A 23,265-nucleotide genomic window follows, 5' to 3' on the forward strand; every position below is an offset into this window, starting at 1 on the left:
AGTTAACTCTCAGTTCCATTGTCCAAAGGAGCTTGAAGTTGAGCATGTATTTCTCCTAAATAAAAATCTGACGTCCACAAAGATTTTTTGTATTTGTCCCAATAATGAATAGACTTGCTAGCGCATCTATCTAGAAGCCCCACAATGTGGTGCTCACAGGCTATTCGAAAACAGTTCGTGAACCATAGGGAATACTACTGATTGGTCGCAGAGGAATGTATCGAAATGACATTGTATATTGGGAAAAAAGTATTTATATTCTGCAGTACAATGAAGTTGAGCATATCACTCGCTATTTATGAACAATGTCTTTCTTTGCTACTTGGGATGGATCCAAGACTGTTGTGCCACTGGAGGGGTCTCCTCGGCAGCAGTTTTTCAGGGGATGGAGAAAGCAGCAAAACTCCTTTCCGTGAGCCAAGCCGCTCTTTCTCTGTCCTTCAGATCCACTCCAGATGCTTTGAAAACAAAAAATGATTTGAGCAGTCGTAATTTAAATCACTACAAAAAAAATGTACTGTAGCGCTTAAAGTCTTCATAATTTCTGGTACCTTTAAAAGTACTATGTAGTTTTGTACATGAACAAATAAAGCTTATTTCTTTAGTGCTGGAGCAGATGTACTAAAACTCTTCTTGAAGCAGTTAATAAAACGTCTTTAAAAGAAATCAGCACTGTTCTCTTTATTTTGTCAGTTTGACTTTTCAAATAAAAACGAAAGTTAAGCACTGTTGTGTAATTTGTAAGAATGAATGGACTTGTATAATACAGTAATTTTAGCATTTACTTAGAGTGTACAAGGTACATTGCATACATTCTGAGTAATGGCTTTATCACAGGGAAGAAGAAGAAGAGGAGGAGTTGGTTTTTAGATGCCGACTTTCTCTACCACTTAAGGGAGACTCAAACCGGATTACAATCACCTTCCCTTCCCCTCCCCACAACAGACACCCTGTGAGGTAGGTGGGGCCGAGAGAGCTCTAACAGAGCTGTAACGTGCCCAAGGTCACCCAGCTGGCTTTGTGTGTAGGAGTGGGGAAACACATCCAGTTCACCAGATTAGCCTCCGCCGCTCATGTGTAGGAGAGGGGAATCAAACCCGGTTCTCCAGATCAGAGTCCACCGCTCCAAGCCACCGCTCTTAACCACTACACCACGCTGTAGGAAAGTAGTCCCTCTAAAGTAGTCCACACGGTAGGAAAGTACTCCCTCTAAACAGACTGCTGTCCGGTATATCAAAACAGGCACAGATATTATCGTGTTCTGGAAATCAAGTACTAGGTGAATGCTGAGAGTTGGATCCCATCAATCCATTCTGCTAATGGTGGCATTTCTGAAAGAGCTAGAATCAAGCCCAGTAGCATCTTACAGTGCATTCTTTGGTGTGGGGGACGACCGTGGTGGCTGGGACAGTGCAGCTGAGAATCCTCAGATTAAAATAAAATAAAAACAGGAAAAAATAAAATAAAAACTGGAAAAAAGGCCTGCAGCACAGATCTAAAGGGTTCCGCTATTCCCCTTTAGATCTGTGCTGCGGGGCCTTCTCCGGGGTTGGAGAAAGCCCGCAACACAGATCTAAAGCAATTCGATGGTGCCCAGATTCCTGGGTGCTCCACGAATTGGGGCGGTGTGGAATTGCTTTAGATTCATGCTGCCAGCCATGAGCTTCGGGTTTATTTGGGTTCGGGTTTATTAAGCCCGAACCTGAAAAATACCAGAGGGGGGGAACAGAGCACATTCCTAGAAACCGGCTCGCAGTGGCTGATGCCAGATTGGTGTGTGCCGCTGTTTGTGCCCTCGTGGCCCTGATCGGAATAGAATTCCACAACCAAACTTCTCCTCCTCCCAGCATTCCTTTAGGGCACAAATCTTTTGCCTATATCAGGGATAGCAAACTCCCAGACTGAATAATTTCCCCCCTACACTACTTGATGTTAGTATGCATCTGTCTGAATCCTAGCTGGCACGTTGTAAGACACTCTGTTTTATGTTCGTAAAACAGATACCTTTCTTGAGTCAAATGCCTGAGACCAGTGTTGTTGCTGGAAACTCGAGGAATACAGCACATGCCTGAAGGTTTTGGGTAATAATCCAGCTTGGAGCATCCAGCTGCTACGCTGGCTCCTTACCAGGTGACCTTTTGGAAAGAGCACAGCTTCCCCACACACACCAACACACACACTTTATTACCTGAGAAAACAGCTGGCTCAGATGCTCGGATTCTAATTGGCCTCCAGAGCCCTTCATTGATCCACCAGCTGCTGGAGCTGGAGAAATGCCCTCCCCCATGAGGAATAACCGAACCTGCACATTGGTCTTCTTGGTTTGCCAGCAGCTAACCTGGCGAAGAAGAGAGTCAGTGAACGCTATTCGGGAGGGAGAAGTTAATCTCCTGCCTTATCTGTCAGCTGGCACTTGCCAATGATGTCTGAATTATGGAATAATAAGAATGCCCTTCCTTGAGCTGGCAATGAATGGTGTGTGTGTGTGTAAAGTGCCGTCAAGTCGCAGCTGACTTATGGTGACCCCTTTTTGGGGTTTTCAGATAAACATAATTTAAGGAATTGCAGCATTTATTCAAATGGAAGACATCTCCCCACCCCACGGGTTGCCAGGTCCCTCCTCACCACCAACGGGAGATTTTTGGGGCGGAGCCTGAGGAAGGTGGGGTTTGGGGAGGAGAGGGACTTCAATGCCATAGAGTCCAATGGCCAAAGCGGCCATTTTCTCCAGGTGAACTGGAGATCAGTTGTAATATCAGGAGATCTCCAACTAGTACCTGGAGGTTGGCAACCCTACCTCCCCACAGATACGCCATCAAATTAGGGTTGCCAACCTCCAGGTACTAGCTGGAGATCTCCTGCTATTGCAACTGATCTCCAGCTGATAGAGATCAGTTCCCCTGGAGGAAAGGGCCGCTTTGGCCATTGGACTCTATGGCATTGAAGTCCCTCCCCTACCCAAACGCCACCCTCCTCAGGCTCTGCCTCAAAAACCTCCTGCCGATGGCAAAGAGGGGCTTGGCAACCCCAAACCAAAAGGGGGGGCTTATATTTGCATACAAGGTACAATTATCTCAAAACCATTTGTGTGTGTGTATGTGGTCGTCTTCCTTTCAAGTAAATAGGGTGTGACACCCCTTCTCCACTCACACGGGATGCCCACCCACCACTCTAAAACCCCAGGTTCTGGGTTACAAGTAGGTTAGGATGTCATATTCACCACCCTTCTCGTCTCTTTGAAAATATGTAAAGAACCATGACCATTTCATAATTAGGGTCTTCTCGCAGAGAGACCCACAGACAGGGTAGGCCAGCCTCCAGTAATAATATGTCCTCACAGAGTTATTGGGATTGCATGCTCATCCAGACGCTGTCACTATTTATTCATATCCTATAGAGAGAGAGAGACCAAGATATAAAATGTTGTGGGTGTTTCCCTTAAAAATGTAGAATAAAGAATAAAAATGTTCCCTTTTTAACTGATCTCACAGTATTCCAGGCCATGGAAAATGTTCAGCATTCACAACAGGGAAAAAAGATATAAATTAAAAATAAAGCTGAGGATAAGAGAAAAGAGTATCATCCGTCAAACACTTCAACAAGTACAGGGTAAGTGCCGGCTTTTATTTTAGCTTTAGGTTGTGTTTACTTCTGTGGAGACATTGTGTGGGAGAAAGAGAGAAATGTGTTTGTTTTACTGTGGTCCTGCTGCTGACCTCATCTGGCGTGTGAATTTCTCCAGCGACACTCTCCCATCAATCTTTCCCCCAAGTGGTTTGTAGTTGCCATTCTGGCAGCTGCCTGCGTATAAGTGACAAATTGGTGGTGCAGATATGGGGAAGTACCTTGGAGTGAATCAGATTGACCAGTAGCAGTCCGGAGACTTGTCTAGATTGCTTGTAAATATTCATCTGCCAGGAATACCAGAGTCGCCATGCAGAGGAAGGCAATAGCAAACCACCTCTGTGAGCCTCTTGCCTTGAAAACCCTACTGGGTTGCCATAAATTGGCTGCAACTTGATGGTGAAGAAGAAGAAGAGTTGAAAACCCTACTGGGTTGCCATCAATCGGCTGCAACTTGATGGTGAAGAAGAAGAAGAGTTGGTTTTTATATGCCGACTTTCTCTACCGCTTAAGGGAGACTCAAACCAGCTTACAATCACCTTCCCCTTCCCACAACAGACACCCTGTGAGGTAGGTGGGGCTGAGAGAGCTCTAAGAGAGCTGTGACTTGCCCAAGGTCACCCAGCTGGCTTCGTGTGTAGGAGTGGGGAAACACATCCAGTTCACCAGATTAGCGTCCGCCGCTCATGTGGAGGAGTGGGGAATCAAACCCGGTTCTCAAGATCAGACTCCTCCGCTCCAAACCACCGCTCTTAACCACTACACCACGCTGGCTTCACACACACACACAGCGACTACATTTCCCCAGACTTCTTGTGGTGTTGGCCATCCTAGCCACAGATGGTGGTAGCTTTCAGGTTGCTTGTGAGTACATCCAAAATCGTCCCCATCGCCGAACGAGAGACTCAGTTCCCTTTCAGGCTAACAACAATAGGAATCACCTGATATTCTCTGTATTAACAATGTATGAGATCAATTTAAGGTGTTGCACAAGATAACAGAGTCTGTGAAAATAAAATGAAGTAGCATTACCTTGTTTCTAGGACACAGTCTTTACCGACATCTGCTTTCATTCTGTTGACAGTTTCGCCTCTTTCTTGGCTGAAATTAGGTATCCATAAAGTAGAAAATTGGGTCCACAGAAAATATCAACCCAACAACCAGATCTATGTTATATCTTTTATTGGGACCAACCAAATTAATGCAATATAGGTGCTTCCTATTGCTCTCAGTTTGTAGAAGAATTGTGTTTCTCATATAGGATGGATTTGGGGTGTTTTCTGTATTTCAGTGAAAGAACAAAGAATGGACGACATGACTGAATACAGCTTCCCAGAGAATGTGCTGTAAGGTGATGTCAGGCCAGCAGTTTGGTTAAGCGCACAGCTTGCTTTTATCCCACAGAGGATGCATGCAAGATCAGACCTTAACATCAGGACCTGAACCATCTGCTTTCCGACTTCTCTCTTTCTAAGTTTTGTAACGTCCAGCCTCATCAGGAGTTCTAGTGAGCTCAAAAGCTTGCGCAATATTTTGTGTCAATTTGGTTGGTCCTAATAAAAATATGATTTTTGTTTTTGGATTTTGTGTGGACCAATATGGTTGTGTGCCATATTGTTTTATTGTGGCCTTGTGGATCACGGGGAGAATCCTTTGGGGAGAAGTCCTCTGTATTGTAGGCCATTGGAGGTCCTCTGTATTGTAGGCCTGAGGATGGTCTGTTTTATTTGTTGTATTAGCTTAGGGGTACCCAACGTGGTGCCAGCCAAGTGTTTTTAGAAGGTGGGTGGAGCCAGATGAAACTTTTGTTCAGCAGGACATCTGATTAGCCATTGGAGATTTGATCGGCTGTGCATTTTTTTTTTAATGTTGCTTTGGCAGCAGCTGCCACTTGGAGGTTGGCAACCCTACCTGGAAGTAAGATGGGTGGGAGCTCAAAGCAGGTCCTTTTCAGTAGTGGTGCCTCAACTGTGGAATGCCCTTGCCATAAGTGGCCCCTCATTTACTATATTTAGGCAGGCACTGGTGAAGACATTTCAATTTGTCCTAGGGTTGCTAACCTCCAGGTGGGCCTGGAGATCTCCCAGAATTACAATTTATTCCCATTCCCAGATGACAGAGATCAGTTCCCTTGGAGAAAATGGCTGTTTACAGAGTGAACCCTCCAAAGTATTATACTGCTGCCAAGGCCCTTCTCCTCCCAAGGCTCTGCCCCCAAATATCCAGGAATTTCCCAACTTAGACTTGGCAACCCTAATTTTGTCCAGGCTTTTCAATCATGTGTTAATAGAAGATCTGCAGAAATGCCTTGTTGTTGAACTATTTTGGTCTCTGGACAGATTTACTGAACATGCTTGGGATTGTTTTACTATCTTTTATTGTTGAAGCAATAATTTGCAAGATCTGAGCAAGGCTGTCAAAGATAGGACATTTTGGAGGACTTTCATTCATAGGGAAGCCATGAGTTGGAAGCGACTTGACGGCACTTAACACACACACATTGTTGAAGCTACTTTATTGCTCACAATTCAAGGTTTGATTCTATAAAAGGGATTTTCCAAGTTGTGGAACTTGGATAGGATTAATGGGATGTCTGTCCTTATTGCCCTTGTATATCTGGCTGCTGTTACAGATATGTTGCAAGTATTTGCACTTTATTGATGCGATTATCTCGCTCTTATGATATATTACTGTTGCTTTTTTGAATGTTTCACTGGTTATTAATGTTGGTTTTATGTTGATCTTAATTATTGATACTGTTGTAAGCCACCCCAGGGATCTAGCTGGAGAGGCAGCAAAAAACCAAAACCAAACCTAAATAAATAAATAAGAGGCACTAAGTTAAAATAGACATCGTGAATGTCTTTGCATCTTGCTTTAGTAATGCTGTATAGGCCTGTATGATTTTCTTGATACTTTGTCTCTTCTCTGCTTAGGAATTAAAAACAACTTTAACAAATACCAAGATGTTAGCTGTGTTCTGGTAGAAATTATCTCATTAAAGGAGGCAGTGAGCTATGGGATTAACTTCAACTTTCTTTTTGCTATAAAAACTCAGATGAAAATCCTTCTATGCCTGGAGCGTTATTGGATTTTAGATGTTCATCTTCTTTTATGATAATTTTTACCTCCACTTTGGAAGTCTGAGGTTCCAGTTTTTTTCAAGGGCTACTTTCTGTAAGTAATAATTTATTTTATTTCATTTTGCATTGGGTGATATGAACAAAGTATTGTAATATGCAGCAAGTGCCTCATTACCTTTATTTATTGGGTTGCAATTTCTCCACTATTATTTTTTAATTGAAGGAACCAGCTGTGTTCATTGCCTTTTGTACAGTCTTTGGGCCAACCATCTTGAGACCTGGTAACTACATGCAGAATTTGTGTTTGAAATATGCCGTCTCTTGCGATTTATCATCATCTCCAGCTTTGTAGCTGTGAAGGTCTGTTAGGAAAAGTTCCCAAAAAACAGCAGCTGTGTAATACCTTTTTATTAGGAGCTGCCAGATTTTCACAAGGCTGAGCAATGAGCAAGGTTTTGAGATTTAAACATCTCAGTCCTCAGGCTGGATATTCAAAACATCCACACATTCCATAAAGAGGCTAGCTATTATTGTTGTTATAGAGAGGGGATTTTTTTGTTCAAAATTCTCTTGATTCCTCTTTTACTTTTTTCTCTTCTAAAAGAGAGATTTGTTCATTTCTTTTTGATTTCTCTTTGAAATCAATTCACGCTTTTTTAACATTAGCCCTTGCAGTTGTTTTATGATACACGCTAGAGGGTGGTGCTGTAGCAGGAGGCAGGAAAGTTGGGAACACATGGCCTGCCTCTGAGCATCTACAGAGGGAAATTCCGAAACGTTTCAATTTATTTATTTATTTATTTTTAATTTATTTTGTGATTTATAACCCACCCTCCCCGGTCGAAGCCGGTTCAGAGCGCGTAACATCATATAAAAACATTAATACATTATTATTAAAAATCTAAATTTAGAATAATAAAATCCCAATTAAAACTTAAAACTTAAAAACACGGAATTACAAAATTTCAAATGGCGCCTAACCACAACTCATATTGCTGGATATTTGCAGTAGGTTACTCGTACGTTGACAATAATAATAAAACAGAAAAGGCGGGGGGTAATAGGGAGGCCAGCAGATGAAATTGCGGCTGTCCTCAGTCATAGGCCTGGCGAAATAGCTCTGTCTCGTAGGCCCTGCAGAACTCTTTAAGGTCCCGCAGGGCCCCGATGTCACCAGACAACAGCTGCACACTCTTAGGGCCAGGAGCCACCCGTAAGTTGTTATCAGCTGACCGTAAAGATCTTCGGGGGGTATACCAGGAGAGGCAGTCCCGAAGATTCGAAGTTCCCAGGCCATGTAAGGCTTTAATTTAAAGATCAAAACCAGCACCTTGAACCTGATCCGATATTCCAGCTGGAGCCAGTGCAGTTGGCAGAGCACTGGCTTTATATGTTCTTGGGGCGAGACCCCTGTACCAGCTGGCTTTATATGTTCTCGGGGCGAGACCCCTGTACCAGCTGGAGCCGCCGGATCAGTCTTGAGGGCAGCCCTACATAGACTGAGTTACAGTAGTTTAGGCTAGAGGGTGATAGTGGCATGGATCACCGTGGCTAGGTCAGGGCGGGAGCGATAGGGCGCCAGCTGCCAGGGCTGGCGTAGATGGAAGAAAGCCACCTTGACCACGGCTGTGACCTGGGCCTCCATTGACAAGGAGGCATCCAGGATCACACCCAGACTCTTGATGGCGGGTGCAGATGTTAATTGCACACTTCAAGAGCTGGGAGCCGGCACCCCGACCCCAAGCCGCCCCGGCCTAGCCACAGGACCTCCGTCTTCGCTGGATTCAGCTTCAGCCGGCTTTTTCTCAACCAACCAGTCACAGCGTCCAAACACCCGGTCAGCGTGTCCGGGGCAGAGTCTGGATGGCCATCCATGAGCAAGTAAAGCTGGGTGTCATCAGCATATTGATGACACCCCAGCCTGAAACTCCGAACTAGCTGGGCAAGGGGACGCATGTAGATGTTAAACAACATAGGGGAGAGGTTCGCTCCTTGCGGGACCCCACACAACAAAGTGTGCCGCTGCAACACCACCTCCTCCAGAGCCACTCTCTGCCCCTGACCTTGGAGAAAGGAGTGCAGCCATTGACGGGTTGTACCCTGAATCCCCATGTCGGAGAGGTGGTGGTCTAAGAGACCATGGTCGACCATGTCAAAGGCTGCTGATAGATCTAACAAGATCAGCAGCCCTGACCCGCCTCGATCCAGCTGTCTCCAGAGATCATCTGTCAGGGCGACCAGAGCCGTCTCCATCCTCCCTTCCTGCCGTTCCTCTCTTTGAATTTCTCTTTGATCAAAATGGAATTGATTAGCAACTGATTCCAAATTCCCAAAAAGAGGAACAGAAATGGTTTGTTGGATTTTAGGGAGCAAGTGGGTAAAAAGGAATTAAGAGAATTTCTCTTAACAATCCATTCCTTTGTAAAAGAGGACAAATCGGCCTCATTCTCTCTGATCTACTTTACTCACCAGCCTCTCAATCAACTCACTTGTTCACCTCCCTGCCTAGGGTTGCCAATGTAATATATGTAAATAGTTAGGCAATATGCAGGGGGAAACTTAGGAGCTTGAGTCCTGGACGAAGGATCCTATGTCCTGCATGCGCCATTGGTCCAAACCGGCTCGTGCCATTGGCCCTAAGCCGGCACACGCCATTGGTAACCTGGGGTTGTTTCCCCCCATCACGGATCAGGGGGGAGTGGCGCGGGCCGGACTAGGGAGCATAGAAGCAGGGCCGTTTGCCCTGAGTTCTCCAGTTCTGTTCTCCGGCTTGCTACCGAAATCACTCTAGCTGAAATCGCCGATTCTCCGCGACCTCACAGTGCCCGGTAGGCAGTCTGGCTCGCCTTGCTGAAATCCTCGACACACTGAGATGCAACACTTCGCTGCTATGGCCACCCGTGGATCACTGGAACCGTTTGACTCCGCCAGCCCAGCGAGTGGGAGAGCTACGCGGATCGTGTTGCCTGCTTCATGGACGCCAACGACATTGACGACGCCGGCAAGCAGCGCTCAATCTTCCTGAGCATGTGTGGGCCACGGACTTTCCAGCTCGCGCAGTCCCTGATGGCCCCTGTCAAGGTGCTCAAGGCGCCCTTAAAAGCCATTTCATGCCCCAGACGACGCGCCTCGCTCGCCGCCTGCTGTTCCACCTCCGCGACCAGGAGCCGGGCGAGTCCGCCGCAGACTACCTTGCTGCCCTTCTACAGCTGGCCTGTTTCTGCAAGTTCCCGAACCTCAATGACACCCTCCTCGACAGGTTTGTCTTCAGCCTCCAGAACGAGAAGGTGCGCCGCCACATCATTGCCAGGAAAGATGCGACCCTGACCTCCGCGGTTGAGGAGGCCACGGCGGCCAACTCTGCCACTATGAGCGACTGTCCCTGGGACCATGGCACCACCGCACTGCTTCGCAAAGATACCCCCATCGATTTTGAGGACGTCTGCGACTCCGACTCGGCGGACGAGATGCACAAGATGTCCACCAGACTGCACCGGTCGCTGGGCCCTGTGGCTCGCCCATGCGCCAGCTGCGGCGACCAGCACAACTGTCAATCCTGCCGTTTTCATGATGCCAACTGCCGGGCTTGTGGCCGGGTTGGCCACATCGTGAAGGTCTGCCGCTCCATGCAGAAGGGTCGTCTGGCGGGCCGGGCCAGGAAAGATGGCGTCACTCAGCCCTTCCACGACATGGCCGGCGACAAGTCTCCCGCCTCCTACTGCTACCGCCACGACTCCAAGCTGCACTGGGATCCACGTGCACTGGGATCCACATGCACCGGATCCATGTGCACCGGATCCACGTGCACTGGGTCCACGGCATGGAGTAAGTTTCAATCTCCGTAAGGATCGAGGGCGCCCCCTGCGACATGGAGGTCGACTCGGGCTCGGCCCTCTCCATGGTTTCTTGGGACACTTTCCGTGCCCTGGGGCGCCTCACTGCCTTGCCCAAGCTGCAACCTACCGGCGTCCTGATCTCCGACTACCAGCGTCGTCGGGTGCTGGTCCAGGGCGTCGCCTACATGAACATCCAGTTCAAGCACCGCTCCAGCCGCCTCCACCTCATCATGGTCTACGGGCCCCGCGCCAGCCTCCTTATTCTTGAGTGGTTCCAGGCCCTTGGACTCCACATTGGGGGCATTCCCCACATCTCCCAGTCCACCCTCGACTTCATCTGGTCCGGGTTCGAGGACGTCTGGAATGGCCCGCTCAGCTGCTACAAGGGGCCGCCTGTTCGCCTGTACGTCGACCCCACCGCCACCCCCATCCGCCTCAAGCCACGCCGGGTCCCCTTTGCGCTCAAGGACTGGATCAAGGCTGAGCTCAACCGTCTCGTCGCCCAGGGCATCTTGGTGCCGGTGCCTAACTCAAGTGGGAGACCCCGATAGTGATGCCGTTGAAGGCGAACAGAGACGTCCGCATCTGTGTGGATTACAAATGCACAGTGAACAAGGCTCTCCAAAGCCACGCATACCCGGTGCCAGTGGTTAGTCACCTCCTGGCTTCCCTCGCTGGGGGCCGGGTCTTTGCAAAACTCGACCTGCCCAAGCGTACCAGCAGCTGCCTGTAGACTCTGAGTCGGACGAGGTGCAGACGATCGTCACCCACCAGGGTGCCTTCCAGGTGACTCGCCTGCAGTTCAGGGTCAGCACGGCCCCAGGCATCTTCCAGAACCTTATGGAGGACCTCCTCAAGGGCTTGCCAGGCATCATCCTGTACTTTGACGACGTCTTGGTCGCCGCTGGCTCTGAAGACGAGCTCCTGGAATGCATCCGCCTGTTGCTCAGCTGTTTCCAGGATGCCGGGCTGACGGTCAAGCGGGAGAAGTGCCAGCTGGGCCTGCCACAGGTGGAGTTTCTGGGCTACCTGATCGACGCGGACGGCATTCACCCCACGCCCGACAAGGTCAAGGCCATCCACTGCGCCCCACCGCCCCGTTGCAAGCAGGAACTCCAGTCATTCCTGGGGCGCCTCAACTTCTACCACGCCTTCCTGCCCAACAAATGGGGCGGGGCCCACCTGGATTCCAGCCACCGTACAGGAGTCAACGGGACCGGTGTCTTACTGGGTCGCTACCCCAGAGGGGCAACTGCTGCACCGGGACATTGACCAGCTCTGCCGCCGACCGGCAGACCTGTCCATCATTCCTGTCACAGCGACACTGACACGTCCCGATACCCCAGTTCAGGAGCCGGCAGCAATGCTTGACCCCGAGCAGCCGGGTGATCGGTGGTGGCCCAGCGACGCAGTCGCCACGAACGACCCAATGGAGGATGCCCCTGCCACCACAGAGGCAGGCCCCGTACCCGTCTCCTCGGCGGCAACCCCCGTTCCCATGCTGCGCCGTTCCCAGCGCACCCGAGCACCCCCGAGCCACCTAAAGGACTTTGTGTGTTCCCGTATTGTCCGGACTTAGGGGGGAGGGGTGTAATGTATGTAAATAGTTAGGCGACCTGCAGGGGGAAACTTAGGAGCTTGAGTCCTGGACAAAGGATCCTAAGTCCTGCATGTGGCATTAGTCCAAACCGGCACGCGCCATTGGTAACCCGGGGTTGTTTCCCCCCTATCACAGATCGGGGGAGTGGTGCGGTCCAGACTAGGGAGCATATAAGCAGGGCCGTTTGCCCTGAGTTCTCCAGTTCTGTTCTGCTCTTGTTGTTGGAACTCCGCCTCGACCTTGTGTGTCCTCCCCACACGGACTTAACAGCCAGCCTCCAGGAGGTTGGCAACCCTACTGATCATTCAAGCCAATGCATACAGTTTTCCCCAAATCGGGTTACATAATGTGCAATGAACCCAGGTCCAACCAGGGAGATCCAACCCATGTATAAAAGGCCAATGAGAGAAGCTGCTGGTTTGGGTCAGAAATCTGTGGGTTGCAAGTATTTGCCACTCGGCTGCTTGCCTGAAGAACAAGTACTTCTCATGCCCAGCAGACAGCCAAATGGCAGAGATTCCATGCTTATGCTACCATAACATTGGCACCATTTTGGCTCTGGAAATCAGGCCAGTTTTTCTTTCACATGAAGCGCTTTCCAATTTTAGTTCTAGTCCAGTGCACAAGAAAACGTAGAGCTCAAAATAAAGACAGGACAGAGAGAGAGAGCAGAGATTAACATTGATTGCAGTGACACGGGGAACATTCAGGTTCAATTTATTTTTCAAGATAATCAGCAATAAGGCAAGCAACAGAAGCTGTTAGGTTTCAGAATGGCAACTGAGAGGAGGAAACAACTCAAGTACAAAAATTTCAAAAAACAAACTCAAAACTAAGTAACCAGATTTCACATGACTTGATCTATTCATGCTATTTTTTCCTGTGATTTATATAAATTAAAATCAAGTTATTTAAGATACATGGCAACTCCTCTCTTTGCTAGACTGGATTTTCCAATTGGCAGGCTAGGATTCACATTTTTTAGGAGCCTAAAATTTTCCAAACAAAAAATAGACCTGTGAAAAAACTCAGCCAAGGCAACCCTGCTTAATAACAATTGTTTATATAGTACAGTACTGGAGAAGCCCTTGCCATTAGATGCCTTTTCTTCAGTCTATAGCTTCATTGTGGCTATACCACTGGGAACATGGCAAAGGTGGAGGTGGGTGGGAATTACTCCAATGGCAATCTTCCAATGCAGTGATGTCACTAACAGCTACACAACCAGAAGCAATGTCACAGCAGCATGGGGCACTCTAGGCTTCACCCCCAAACTCTGTGTTAAAAACCATAGAGGTTTGGGTGAATCCTAGAGTGTCCTGTGACTCAGTGATGTCACTTCCAGTTATATAGCCAGAAGTGATGTCATGGTGTCGAAAGATTGCTATTTCTCATTCTCATTTTTCCTTACTGCCCACTGAGTGCTGGTGGGTGACAGGGGAGTGCCTGCAGGGCTTCTTTAACCAGTGGCAAGTACATGGCAGCCATAATTGCGGCAAATAATATAAGGAAATTGGAAATGGGTAGCACTATCATTATGACTCAATCATGATAGACTAAGTTCCCCCTGTAAATTTGCCAGACCTCTGCCCTCAGCCTAGGGTTGCCAGGTCCTCCTTTGCCACCAGCAGGAGCTTCGGTGTGTGTGTGTGTGTGGATACGCGCAAGCGCAAAAACGTCCCTTCCAGGTTTACGCTGGAAGAGATGGGGACACTCTAGCGTGTCCCTCAAAAATCTCTATGGAAACCATAGAGTTTTTGGAGGAGTATGCTAGAGCATCCCCATTGCCTCCTGGTTTACCCTGGAAGTGACAGGGAGGCTTTAGCACATTCCTACAAAAATTCTGAGGTTTCCATAGAGTTTTTTTGAGGAATGTGCTAGAGCATCCCTGTCACTTCTGGGGTAAATCTGGAAGGGACATTATTTCACTGTGCGTGGGCAGATTGCCCCCCTTCAGTTGGCCAGCTTTCCCCCTCTGGCCAGCTGAGGGCAGTGGTGGACAGGCCTGTTAATGGTGGGCAATTGCTACTAGGGCAGGGGTCTGCAAACTGCGGCTCCCGAGCCGCATGCGGCTCTTTGGCCCGTTGAATGTGGCTCTCCAAACTTGGTTCGGCGCCCCTGCTCTCGCGCTCGCTTGCGCGGGCAGCTGGGCTGCTGAGCCACGCACCTGAGAGAGAGAGAGAGAGAGAGCAGGCAAGCGGGTACGCTGTCTCTCCCCCCCCCCCCCGCCGTGGAGAATGGCCAGGTCCCCCTTTCCCTTGCCCTCAATGGTTGGGAGGCTAAAGCCTCCCCTCTAGCCGTGCGATTGCTGGGCGGCTCAACGGTTCCTGCCCCCCCGCCTGTCTATCAGCTGTTGGGCGGGGCGGGCTTCCTTTGGTAGACCCGGCCTCCGGCTGGGTCCCATTGGGAGGCCATGTCTACCCACTGGCTTTCTTGGCGGTAGACCTGGACTCCAAGGAGGGGGAAAAGTCCCCCTTCAGAGGCCAGGTCTACTAATTGGCTTCTATGGGCCTCTGGAGGCCAGGTCTACTGCCAAGAAAGCCAATGGGTAGACCTGGCCTCCCAATGGGACTCAGTCGGAGGCCAGGTCTACCAATAGGCTTTTATGGCGGTAGTCCAGGCCTCCAGACGAGTACTCCGGACGGGGAGGGGGAAATGGCAGGGACTCACAATTTAATTTTTATCAATAAATAAGATCACTGTTAAGTATGATATCAAGTTTTATTCAGTGTACCTATAGTTTAATTAAGACTTAAAACTTTAATTAAAGTTTATTAAGTTAATAAACAGTGTACCTACCTATATAGTTTAAGAAATTTGGCTCTCAAAAGAAATCTCAATCGTTGTACTGTTGATACTTGGCTCTTTTGACTAATGAGTTTGCCGACCCCTGTACTAGGGCGTTATGACATTAGTCAACATTCCTTTTACTCCCCCATTCCCCCCCCCCCAGTCATTTGAGCAGGTTTGGGCAGCATGGGTGAGAGTTTGTCTTGCAGCTCTGGGCCAATGGTAAGCCTACACAGAATCAAACCAGATTACTGATTTATTAGTCACATTGTAATTATCAATATTATATGGGTTTGAGTTAAGGAAGAGGGGCAGAATTTGGAAAGCAACCAGGGCTTCCACATGACTAAATCTGGGACTGCATCTTTCTTTGCCTTTTTCTATAAAATTGTATGAAGGGTTTGTATGCTTAGTAACAGCATAGGCTGAATGCCAAACCAGTGTGTATATCAATTAAGCATTGTCCACAACCTTGAAAACCACATACAAGGGGCATGGAATCTTTCCATTTCTACTTCCCCCGCTTCCTACCCTGTTGTTGTTTTTTTAAGTGCAAAGGGTTTAAGATGTGCTTTGGATGAGGCATTGAAAAGATTACCTACCGATTTCATGGGTGACTAGTATCTTAGGCCTGTATTTTCTCATTAAGAAAAAGCCAAAAGATTTTTTTTTCATCGTTTATATTACCATCGTACTGCATCCTGTTTCTTCTGAGAAACATATCCAGGATATAAAAAATAAGTTAAGAAAGCTTGCTCTGAAGGTGAAGTATTGTATGACTCCCCCCCCCCCCACCAACATTTCATCACTTTTACACCCTGGTTTTCATTGGCAAAAGAGCATGATTGAATTGTGATTATGTTGATGGATTTCTTAGATTGGGCTCTTCTTCCAGCACCAACAAAGCTGAGGTGAAAATGTTTCTGGAAAAAATCTCCTCGTTGCCATGGCAGCTGTATAGGGGCTCAGACACTCACAAGCAGCTAACCTTTTCATTCACCTGGCTAGCGTTGCTCATTAAGGTCCCATCCAAATGATGTATTTCTATTTTCACGGTAGAGTAGTCCTTGGACATCATCTTCGACTCCTTCTTTTTCAAATGTTTCATTTGCGCTAACTGAAGCTGGCTCGTATTGTACGCAATAGCAGGGATCGTGTTCACTAAGATCAGCTGCAGGGGTTTCTTTTCCTCTTTGTAGCGACACTGGATGTAACGCGAGAAAGCCGACCGGTAGGTTTTGTTGAAGAGTGTGTACACGAGCGGATTGACCGCCGAAGACAGGTACCCGACCCAGACAAAAATGTTCAGCAGTCCTCCCACGACCTCTTCGTTGCACGACTCCTTACAGATCACAGCCATCACGTTGGTGACGAAGAATGGACACCACATCACAACAAACAGAAAGAAGACAATCCCAAGGACTTTGGACGCTTTCTGCTCATTACTGATGGACTGCATCGTCCTCCTTCCAGAGGCTCCGAGGTCTTTGCTGAGAGACCGCTGGAAGAACCTATCTGAAGAAAGAGAGCTCTGAGGGAACAAACTGAATGAAGCAAACTTGCTTTTGGAGCCAAAGTCCTTCATGCATAATGTGGCTTCTTTTTGAAGGGCCTTTATGGTTAAAAGATAAGTGATCACCATGATTGCCAGAGGAATGAAAAAAGCCACGAAGGAGCCTATCAAGACGAAATTCTCATCCACCAGCAAGCAGCTTCCATTCTTGAACACCTTGGAATCATCTCGAAGTCCAAAAACAGGAACGGGCATCGAAATACCTTGAAGTTCAGGTACAAAACAGAAGAAGTGTTAAGTCATTATCTTAAAACACATAATTTTGCATTGACAAAACATAGGGCAGAATTGCTTAGCCTGGTATGTGTTGCATTCAAAATCTGAATTAAAAAAAAACCCACATCCCAAAACTAATTAAAACCTCTACCAAATGCCATAGAGAGTGAACCATAGAATCATAGAGCTGGAAGGAGCCACACAGGCCATTCTAGTCCAACCCCCTGCTCAATGCAGGATCAGCCTACAGCATCCCTGACAAGTGTTTGTCCAGCCTCTGCTTAAAGACTGCCAGAGAGGGGGAGCTCACAACCTCCCTAGCAGCCGATTCCACTGCTGAACTACTCTTACTGTAAAAAACTTTTTCCTAATATCCAGCCGGTACCTCTCCGTCCACAATTTAAACCCATTATCGCGAGTCCTATCCTCTGCTGCCAACTGCAACAGCTCCCTGCCCTCCTCTAAGTGACAGCCCTTCGCTGCGTCACACTGGCTGCTCATATTTAGCTTACAGTGCACAGCTGTATACTGATAACATTCTTGGAAATGGAGAGTAGGACATTGCTGTGGATGCTGTTACATTAAAGTTTGCAGCTTTTTCTAAGAAAGTACCATTGGCAGTCCATAAGCACCGGAATAGTGAGAATAGGAAGTGGTCAGATCCGAGGGGCTGGATAGTCAGATGAAAATACACACTGGCATGAACACATGAAGCTGCCTTATACTGAATCAGACCCTTGGTCCATCAAAGTCAATATTGTCTACTCAGACTGGCAGTGGCACTCCAGGGTCTCAAGTAGAGGTCTTTCACATCACCTCCTTGCCTAGTCCCTTTAACGGGAAATGATGGGGATTGAACCTGGGACCTTCTGCATGCCAAGCAGATGCTCTTCCACTGAGCCACGGCCCCTCCCTGAAGGCCTAGTGAGAAGTCTGCAATTTACTGTTCTCACTAGTCTCTTCCAGGGATGATTCTCCAGTTGAGTGACCCAAGTGACTGCTTAGGGCAGCACAATCAGGTGGGGCACTGATACACCACAGGGGGGTTGGCTTGCTCCCAGATGTCAGCATTGTCAAAGGCCTATTAACGCCTCCTTAAGGGTGATCGGTTGGTCCACAACAAAACCACCAAATGCTGAGGTGTGAAGCTCACAACCCCAGGGCAATGCTGCCAAAAGTCCCATTGACTACCCTGCCAGCCAGAGACCAAGAGTCCAAGGGACTATGTCTCTAGCCCTCCTGGGTCTAAGGTCAAGAAGTCAGCCTTGCAAGGCAGGACACTTGCAAGTTGAGTTCCAAAAACAGTTTTTTCTAGTATTTGTAGCCAATAAGGGCTAAAGTACTGGATTCAGAGTGAAGCTCCAAATCTTAAGAATACCACAAAACATATTTAGAGTATTGTTGAAGGCTTTCACGGTCAGAGTTCATTGGTTCTTGTAGGTTATCCGAGCTGTGTGACCGTGGTCTTGGTATTTTCTTTCCTGACATTTTGCCAGCAGCTGTGGCAGGCATCTTCAGAGGAGTAACACTGAAGGACAGTGTCTCTCAGTGTCAAGTGTGTAGGAAGAGTAATATATAGTCAGAAAGGGCTTGGGTTTGAGCTGAATCATTGTCCTGCAAAAGGTATCTACTGCGATGCAGAGACTTACAGGACAATGATTAGCACATTACCTTTGATACTTTTTGCAGGACAATGATTCAGCTCAAACCCAAGCCCTTTCTGACTATATATTACTCTTCCTACACACTTGACACTGAGAGACACTGTCCTTCAGTGTTACTCCTCTGAAGATGCCTGCCACAGCTGCTGGCGAAACGTCAGGAAAGAAAATACCAAGACCACGGTCACACAGCCAAGATAACCTACAAGAACCAATAATTGAAGAGGTTTATTTTTTTTAAAATGTGCAGGATTATACAATATATGGACAGTGGACAGTGAGCATAAAATAATAAAGCTAAATGTATAACCTAAGTATTTTTACAAGCATAGGTTCTCTAGATCCAGATGTTACTTGACAAGATTGTATCCAATAAAGTCCAAAACAGGTTCTCCATCCAGCAGGGCCCACCCAGAATCAAGAGGTGTCTCCAATCAGACATAAAGGGCAAAACTAGAATGAAAGATCTTTCCTTTACACCTAACAACCCACGTTGGCATGATTCTAGCTGACCAATAAAATGTATAGCAAATGATGTAACTTAGGGTTGCCGCCCTCCAGGTGGAACCTGGAGATCTCCCACTATTACAATTGATCTCCAGATGACCAAGATCAGATCCCCTGGAGAAAATGGCTGCTTTGGAGGGTGGACTCTATGGCATTATACCCTGCTGAGGTCCATCCCCTCCCCAAACCCCACCCTCCCTGGACTTGTTCCACTGCTGGGTGGGCCCAAACCAAGCCCCTGTAGGAGACAGGCATATACCTGGCTTGCGGTGACAAAATACTTTGAACCAGACCAGGTTCTTCCTTAGTTGTGTGCCGATGATTATTTCTTATGACAAAGAGGAGTGACTTTCCTCCTCCTCATGGATCAGATAATAGCCTCATCCCTGTATCAGTAGTAAATGTATGTAGAAGAGAAAGGGATGGAGTTTTGCTGCACGGCAAAACAGAGGAGCAAGAGGAGAGAAGGTGCATAAACCATCGGAGGAAAAAATGGATAAATGCTTGTTTTTCTTTAAAGGGCTAAGTAAATATAAACATTCATCCTGCCACACAAAATGAAACATAGCTGTAAAACTGCCTAGAGAATTGAGGATGAAGACATATTTCTGAAAAATGCTGTCAGGAGGAGAGGAATTTGCCACAGTATATAGTTGCTCTACCCTAATGTCTATTAGACTGTAGGATCCAATATATCCTGGAAAGGGGGGGGGGAATGCCGCTGTAACTACTGCTTGATCCTCTAAATTGTGCTATGACAATACAAGAGTTCCCATGTTTTGATTGCATAGTTTGCAGGGTCAAGCTATTGTTATAGCTAACATTTCATCCCTTTTGCTAGGTAGCATTTGCCCTGTTCGTGTCCTGTCTCTTGACAACCAACAGTTAGTCCCGACAGAGCAATGACAACCTTTAATAAGTCACAGCCATAGCTTTTCACAATTCCCGCCCCCCTTAAACTTTCACGACTGAATATGACGGGTCATTCATTTTGTACCTTTTTGTGATGGGCACAGTGGCAAAAATTATCCCGGCAACACAAGAGCCAATGAAAGGGGTGCTCTGAACCAGCCAAGAGGACCTGTGGACTTGAAGACAGATTAAGATCTAACAGTGGTCGAGAGCAATCCGAAAAAGGTCTATTCAGAAAGCTACTTAGGCCTATTCAGTGGCTCTTACTCCCAGGAAAAAGCTCTTAGGATTGCACTGTCAGTTAGTTAGAAAAGCATTGTTGAAAAGTTAGTTGAGCAAGAGTGTGAATTAAAGACTGGTAGACATAGGCTGTTACCGCACTAGGTATTCCCAGCGATGTATCAAGAGTTTGGAAATGTTATAAAAAACATCGCTTTAAAAGGGTTTTTGGACGCCACGGCTAAAAAATGGTTGGAAGACATCTTCACAGCTAAAGGGGCCAAACAAAGTACGAACAGTATTTTTTATAACAGTTTCAAACTCTTAATACATCGCTGGGAATACACAGAAAGTGCGAACAGTATTTTTTATAACATTTTCAAACTCTTAATACATCGCTGGGAATACCTAGTGCGGTAACAGCCAACACCAGAGCTTTAGTTAAGTCTCCCCTCTTGGTAACTGAGTGTAAAAAGACATAATAGTTATTCTAACAAGGTTTGCTGGACCTAGCGTGTAACTGAGTTGCAGCAGAATTCAATAATTATAGGTTATACTCCGACCTGGGAAAGGGTTTTTTTTCTCCCCCTTTGCACAGACAGTTTAAAACCTGAAATCTCACATCTACTTGTTAATATTTATCTCAGTTTATAAAACTTGAAATCCCACATCTACTTGCTAATATTTAGCTCCGTTTGTGCATTTATCAAACAACAACAACAAAAAACACGTTGAAAAGTTTCTTGTCCCTATCAGTTCCAAATGGGCAGCTGTTTTAGTCTGGAGCAGCAAAATAAACCCGGAGCCCAGGAGAAACCTTAAAGATGAGCAATGTTTATTTCAGCAGAAGCTTTCAGGAGACAGAGCTAGGGTTGCCAACCTCCAGGTAGCAGCTGGAGATCTCCTGCTATTACAACTGATCTCCAGCCGATAGAGATCAGCTCACCTGGAGGAAATGGCCGCTTTGGCCCTTGGACTCTATGGCGTTGAAGTCCCTTCCCTCCCCAAACCCTGCCCTCATCAGGCTCTACCCCCAAAACTTCCCACTGGTGGCAAAGAGGGACCTGGCAACCCTAGTCAGAGATTGCTTCATCAGATTTTTTCCTTCATTCGGGGCCACACTAGGCAACATGTGGGATACAAGTAGGACAGCCCTGACCGAGCCTATGCGATGTCATGGGGCTAATGTTCCCAACTAGCCTGGGGCCCAATTTGGCTCAGGAGCATGGAGAGGAGGGGCTAACGCTTCCCCCCCCCACGCAGTTTTTCAGAGCTGAAATCGCCGCAGGGGGTCCCTCCTCCCTGAGCCTCACTCCCAAAATGAATTGGGCCCTGGCATGCTTGGGAACATTAGTTCCCCAATGGCATCTATGTAGGGTTGCCAGATACTGGGTAATGGTGGGCAATTGCCCGCCAATTATGGGGGCTGCCTGCCGCCCCTCAGCTGGCTGGTGAGCGGAAGCAGGCCAGCTGAAGGGGGAGGGTGATGAATGTCATTTCCGGGATAAACCCAGAAGCGATGGGGACGCTCTAGCACAGGGCATCCCTGTCACTTCCAGGTTTACCCCAGAAGTGACGTTATTGCACCGATCACCCACCAGCCCCACCACAACAAAGCTCCTGCCAGTGGCAAGAGGGAACCCGGCAACCTTACATCTATGATTGCAAACTCTTAGGGAACTTCCCTCCTATATCAAATGTGTCATCTAGCTTGGCCCTAATTCATGGGACTTACAAAGGGAACTCACCAAAGCTTTAGTTGGAACACACTGTAGGTCTCTAAGAAGCCACAGGACTCCTGGTTTATATCGTCCATGTCAGTTTACCTTGTGAACCCTCAGTTATTGAGCCAGCCTTGGGTGGATTTATACCAAAACCAAATTCTATCCCTAACATTTGTTAAAATTCCCACTTAAATCCCCCTGTGCAAAGGGGAAGGGGGGAAACAGCAAGGTAAAATCTTTTGGGGTAGTGTCCGGCCCAAGGGAACTGTTGCCTTTGTCACTTCCATTCACTGGCCATCTGAGAATAATATTGCCCCCTTTAACTAGATGGCCCTTTCGACTGAGAGAAGACGGGTCCTTTGTGGTGTCCCTGTTCTGCGGCATGTTTTATTTACTCATTTTTGCCTTCGTAGCTGGCAGAAGCTGCTGTTATCTCTGCAGGACACAGCTGGAGGGAGAATTCCTTCTTATGGTCACGCTCTATTTTTGTTGCGGTAATTCCCTCCACTGATCACTTACACAATGCACAAACAGCAAAAGGACAGTGAAGACAGTAGGCTGTGAAGCAAGGTAATTTACATTCCATGTCACACCAACAGCAGTACCTATTCCTGTTTTCCCCTGGTTTTCTCTAGTGTTGCTACCGGAGGGTTGCCAACCTCCAGGTGCTGTTATAGCAAAAACAACCTATTATAATGTAAATCAAGCTGCAGAATCTGTTCTATTGTTATTACCCTCCTGGACAAACCTAAGGAGGAAAAAAACTCCGTTCCCAACCTCCAGGAGGTTGAGGTAACCTCCAGGTACTAGCTGGAGATCGCCTGGTATTAAAACAGACGTCCAGCTGATAGAGATCATTTCCCCTGGAGAAAATGGCCGCTTTGGCCATTGGACTCTATGGCCATTTATGCTTGGTAATTAGCAGCACGTTCCAGGCTGAATTGCCCCGCATATTTTTTTTAGTTTTTCACGCTGAATTGTCATTCAGGAAGTGACTGCGAAGCTGGCACACACCTGCTTTGCATTTCTTAAGAGTCCCTTTAACGCGACCTTTTGTGTTTGCTCCGCCCTCACCGCGAAGAATCCCCTCAAGGAACCATGCAAAATCACAGCAGCACGTTAGCTATGCACACAGCGGTTGCTAATGACTATGCAAACAGGAACAAAGGAGCAGGCGAGTGTGTGTGTGGGGGTGGAATTTCTCCTTTTGCGTTGGGACCATGAATAGGCATTGTAAAGGTCGCATTTTAAAAAGAGCTTTGAGCGAGCATTAAAATTGACCCTGCATAGATGGCCTATGGCACTGAAGTCCCTCCCCAAACCCAGCTCTCCTCAGGCTCCGCCCCAAAAACCTCCCATTGGTGGCGAAGAGGGACCTGGCAACCCTATGCTACCGGTATGCTTCTATACCTTTGAAAGCAGGGGGCAAGGGGAGATGCCTGCTATGTTACGCTGTTATTTCCCACTTGGTAGTAGAAGAAAAAGAAGCACTCAGAACATACATACCACTCCAGCAAAGG

At 47.4% G+C, this 23,265-nt stretch overlaps 1 protein-coding gene across 1 annotated transcript in view; it reads right to left on the reverse strand.

Annotated features, from left to right (window-relative positions):
* Positions 1-15,894: 15,894 nt before the first annotated feature.
* HTR2A (5-hydroxytryptamine receptor 2A) overlaps positions 15,895-23,265 on the reverse strand; it is a 41,707-nt gene continuing 34,336 nt past the window's right edge. The window contains exon 3 of the mRNA XM_056856670.1: positions 15,895-16,709. Coding sequence (XP_056712648.1) covers positions 15,907-16,709 — 803 coding nt within the window. The 3' untranslated portion in view covers positions 15,895-15,906. The remainder of the gene's footprint in view (positions 16,710-23,265) is intronic.

This window comes from Euleptes europaea, chromosome 10 (genome assembly GCF_029931775.1).
Source record: "Euleptes europaea isolate rEulEur1 chromosome 10, rEulEur1.hap1, whole genome shotgun sequence".
Lineage (NCBI taxonomy): Eukaryota > Metazoa > Chordata > Lepidosauria > Squamata > Sphaerodactylidae > Euleptes > Euleptes europaea.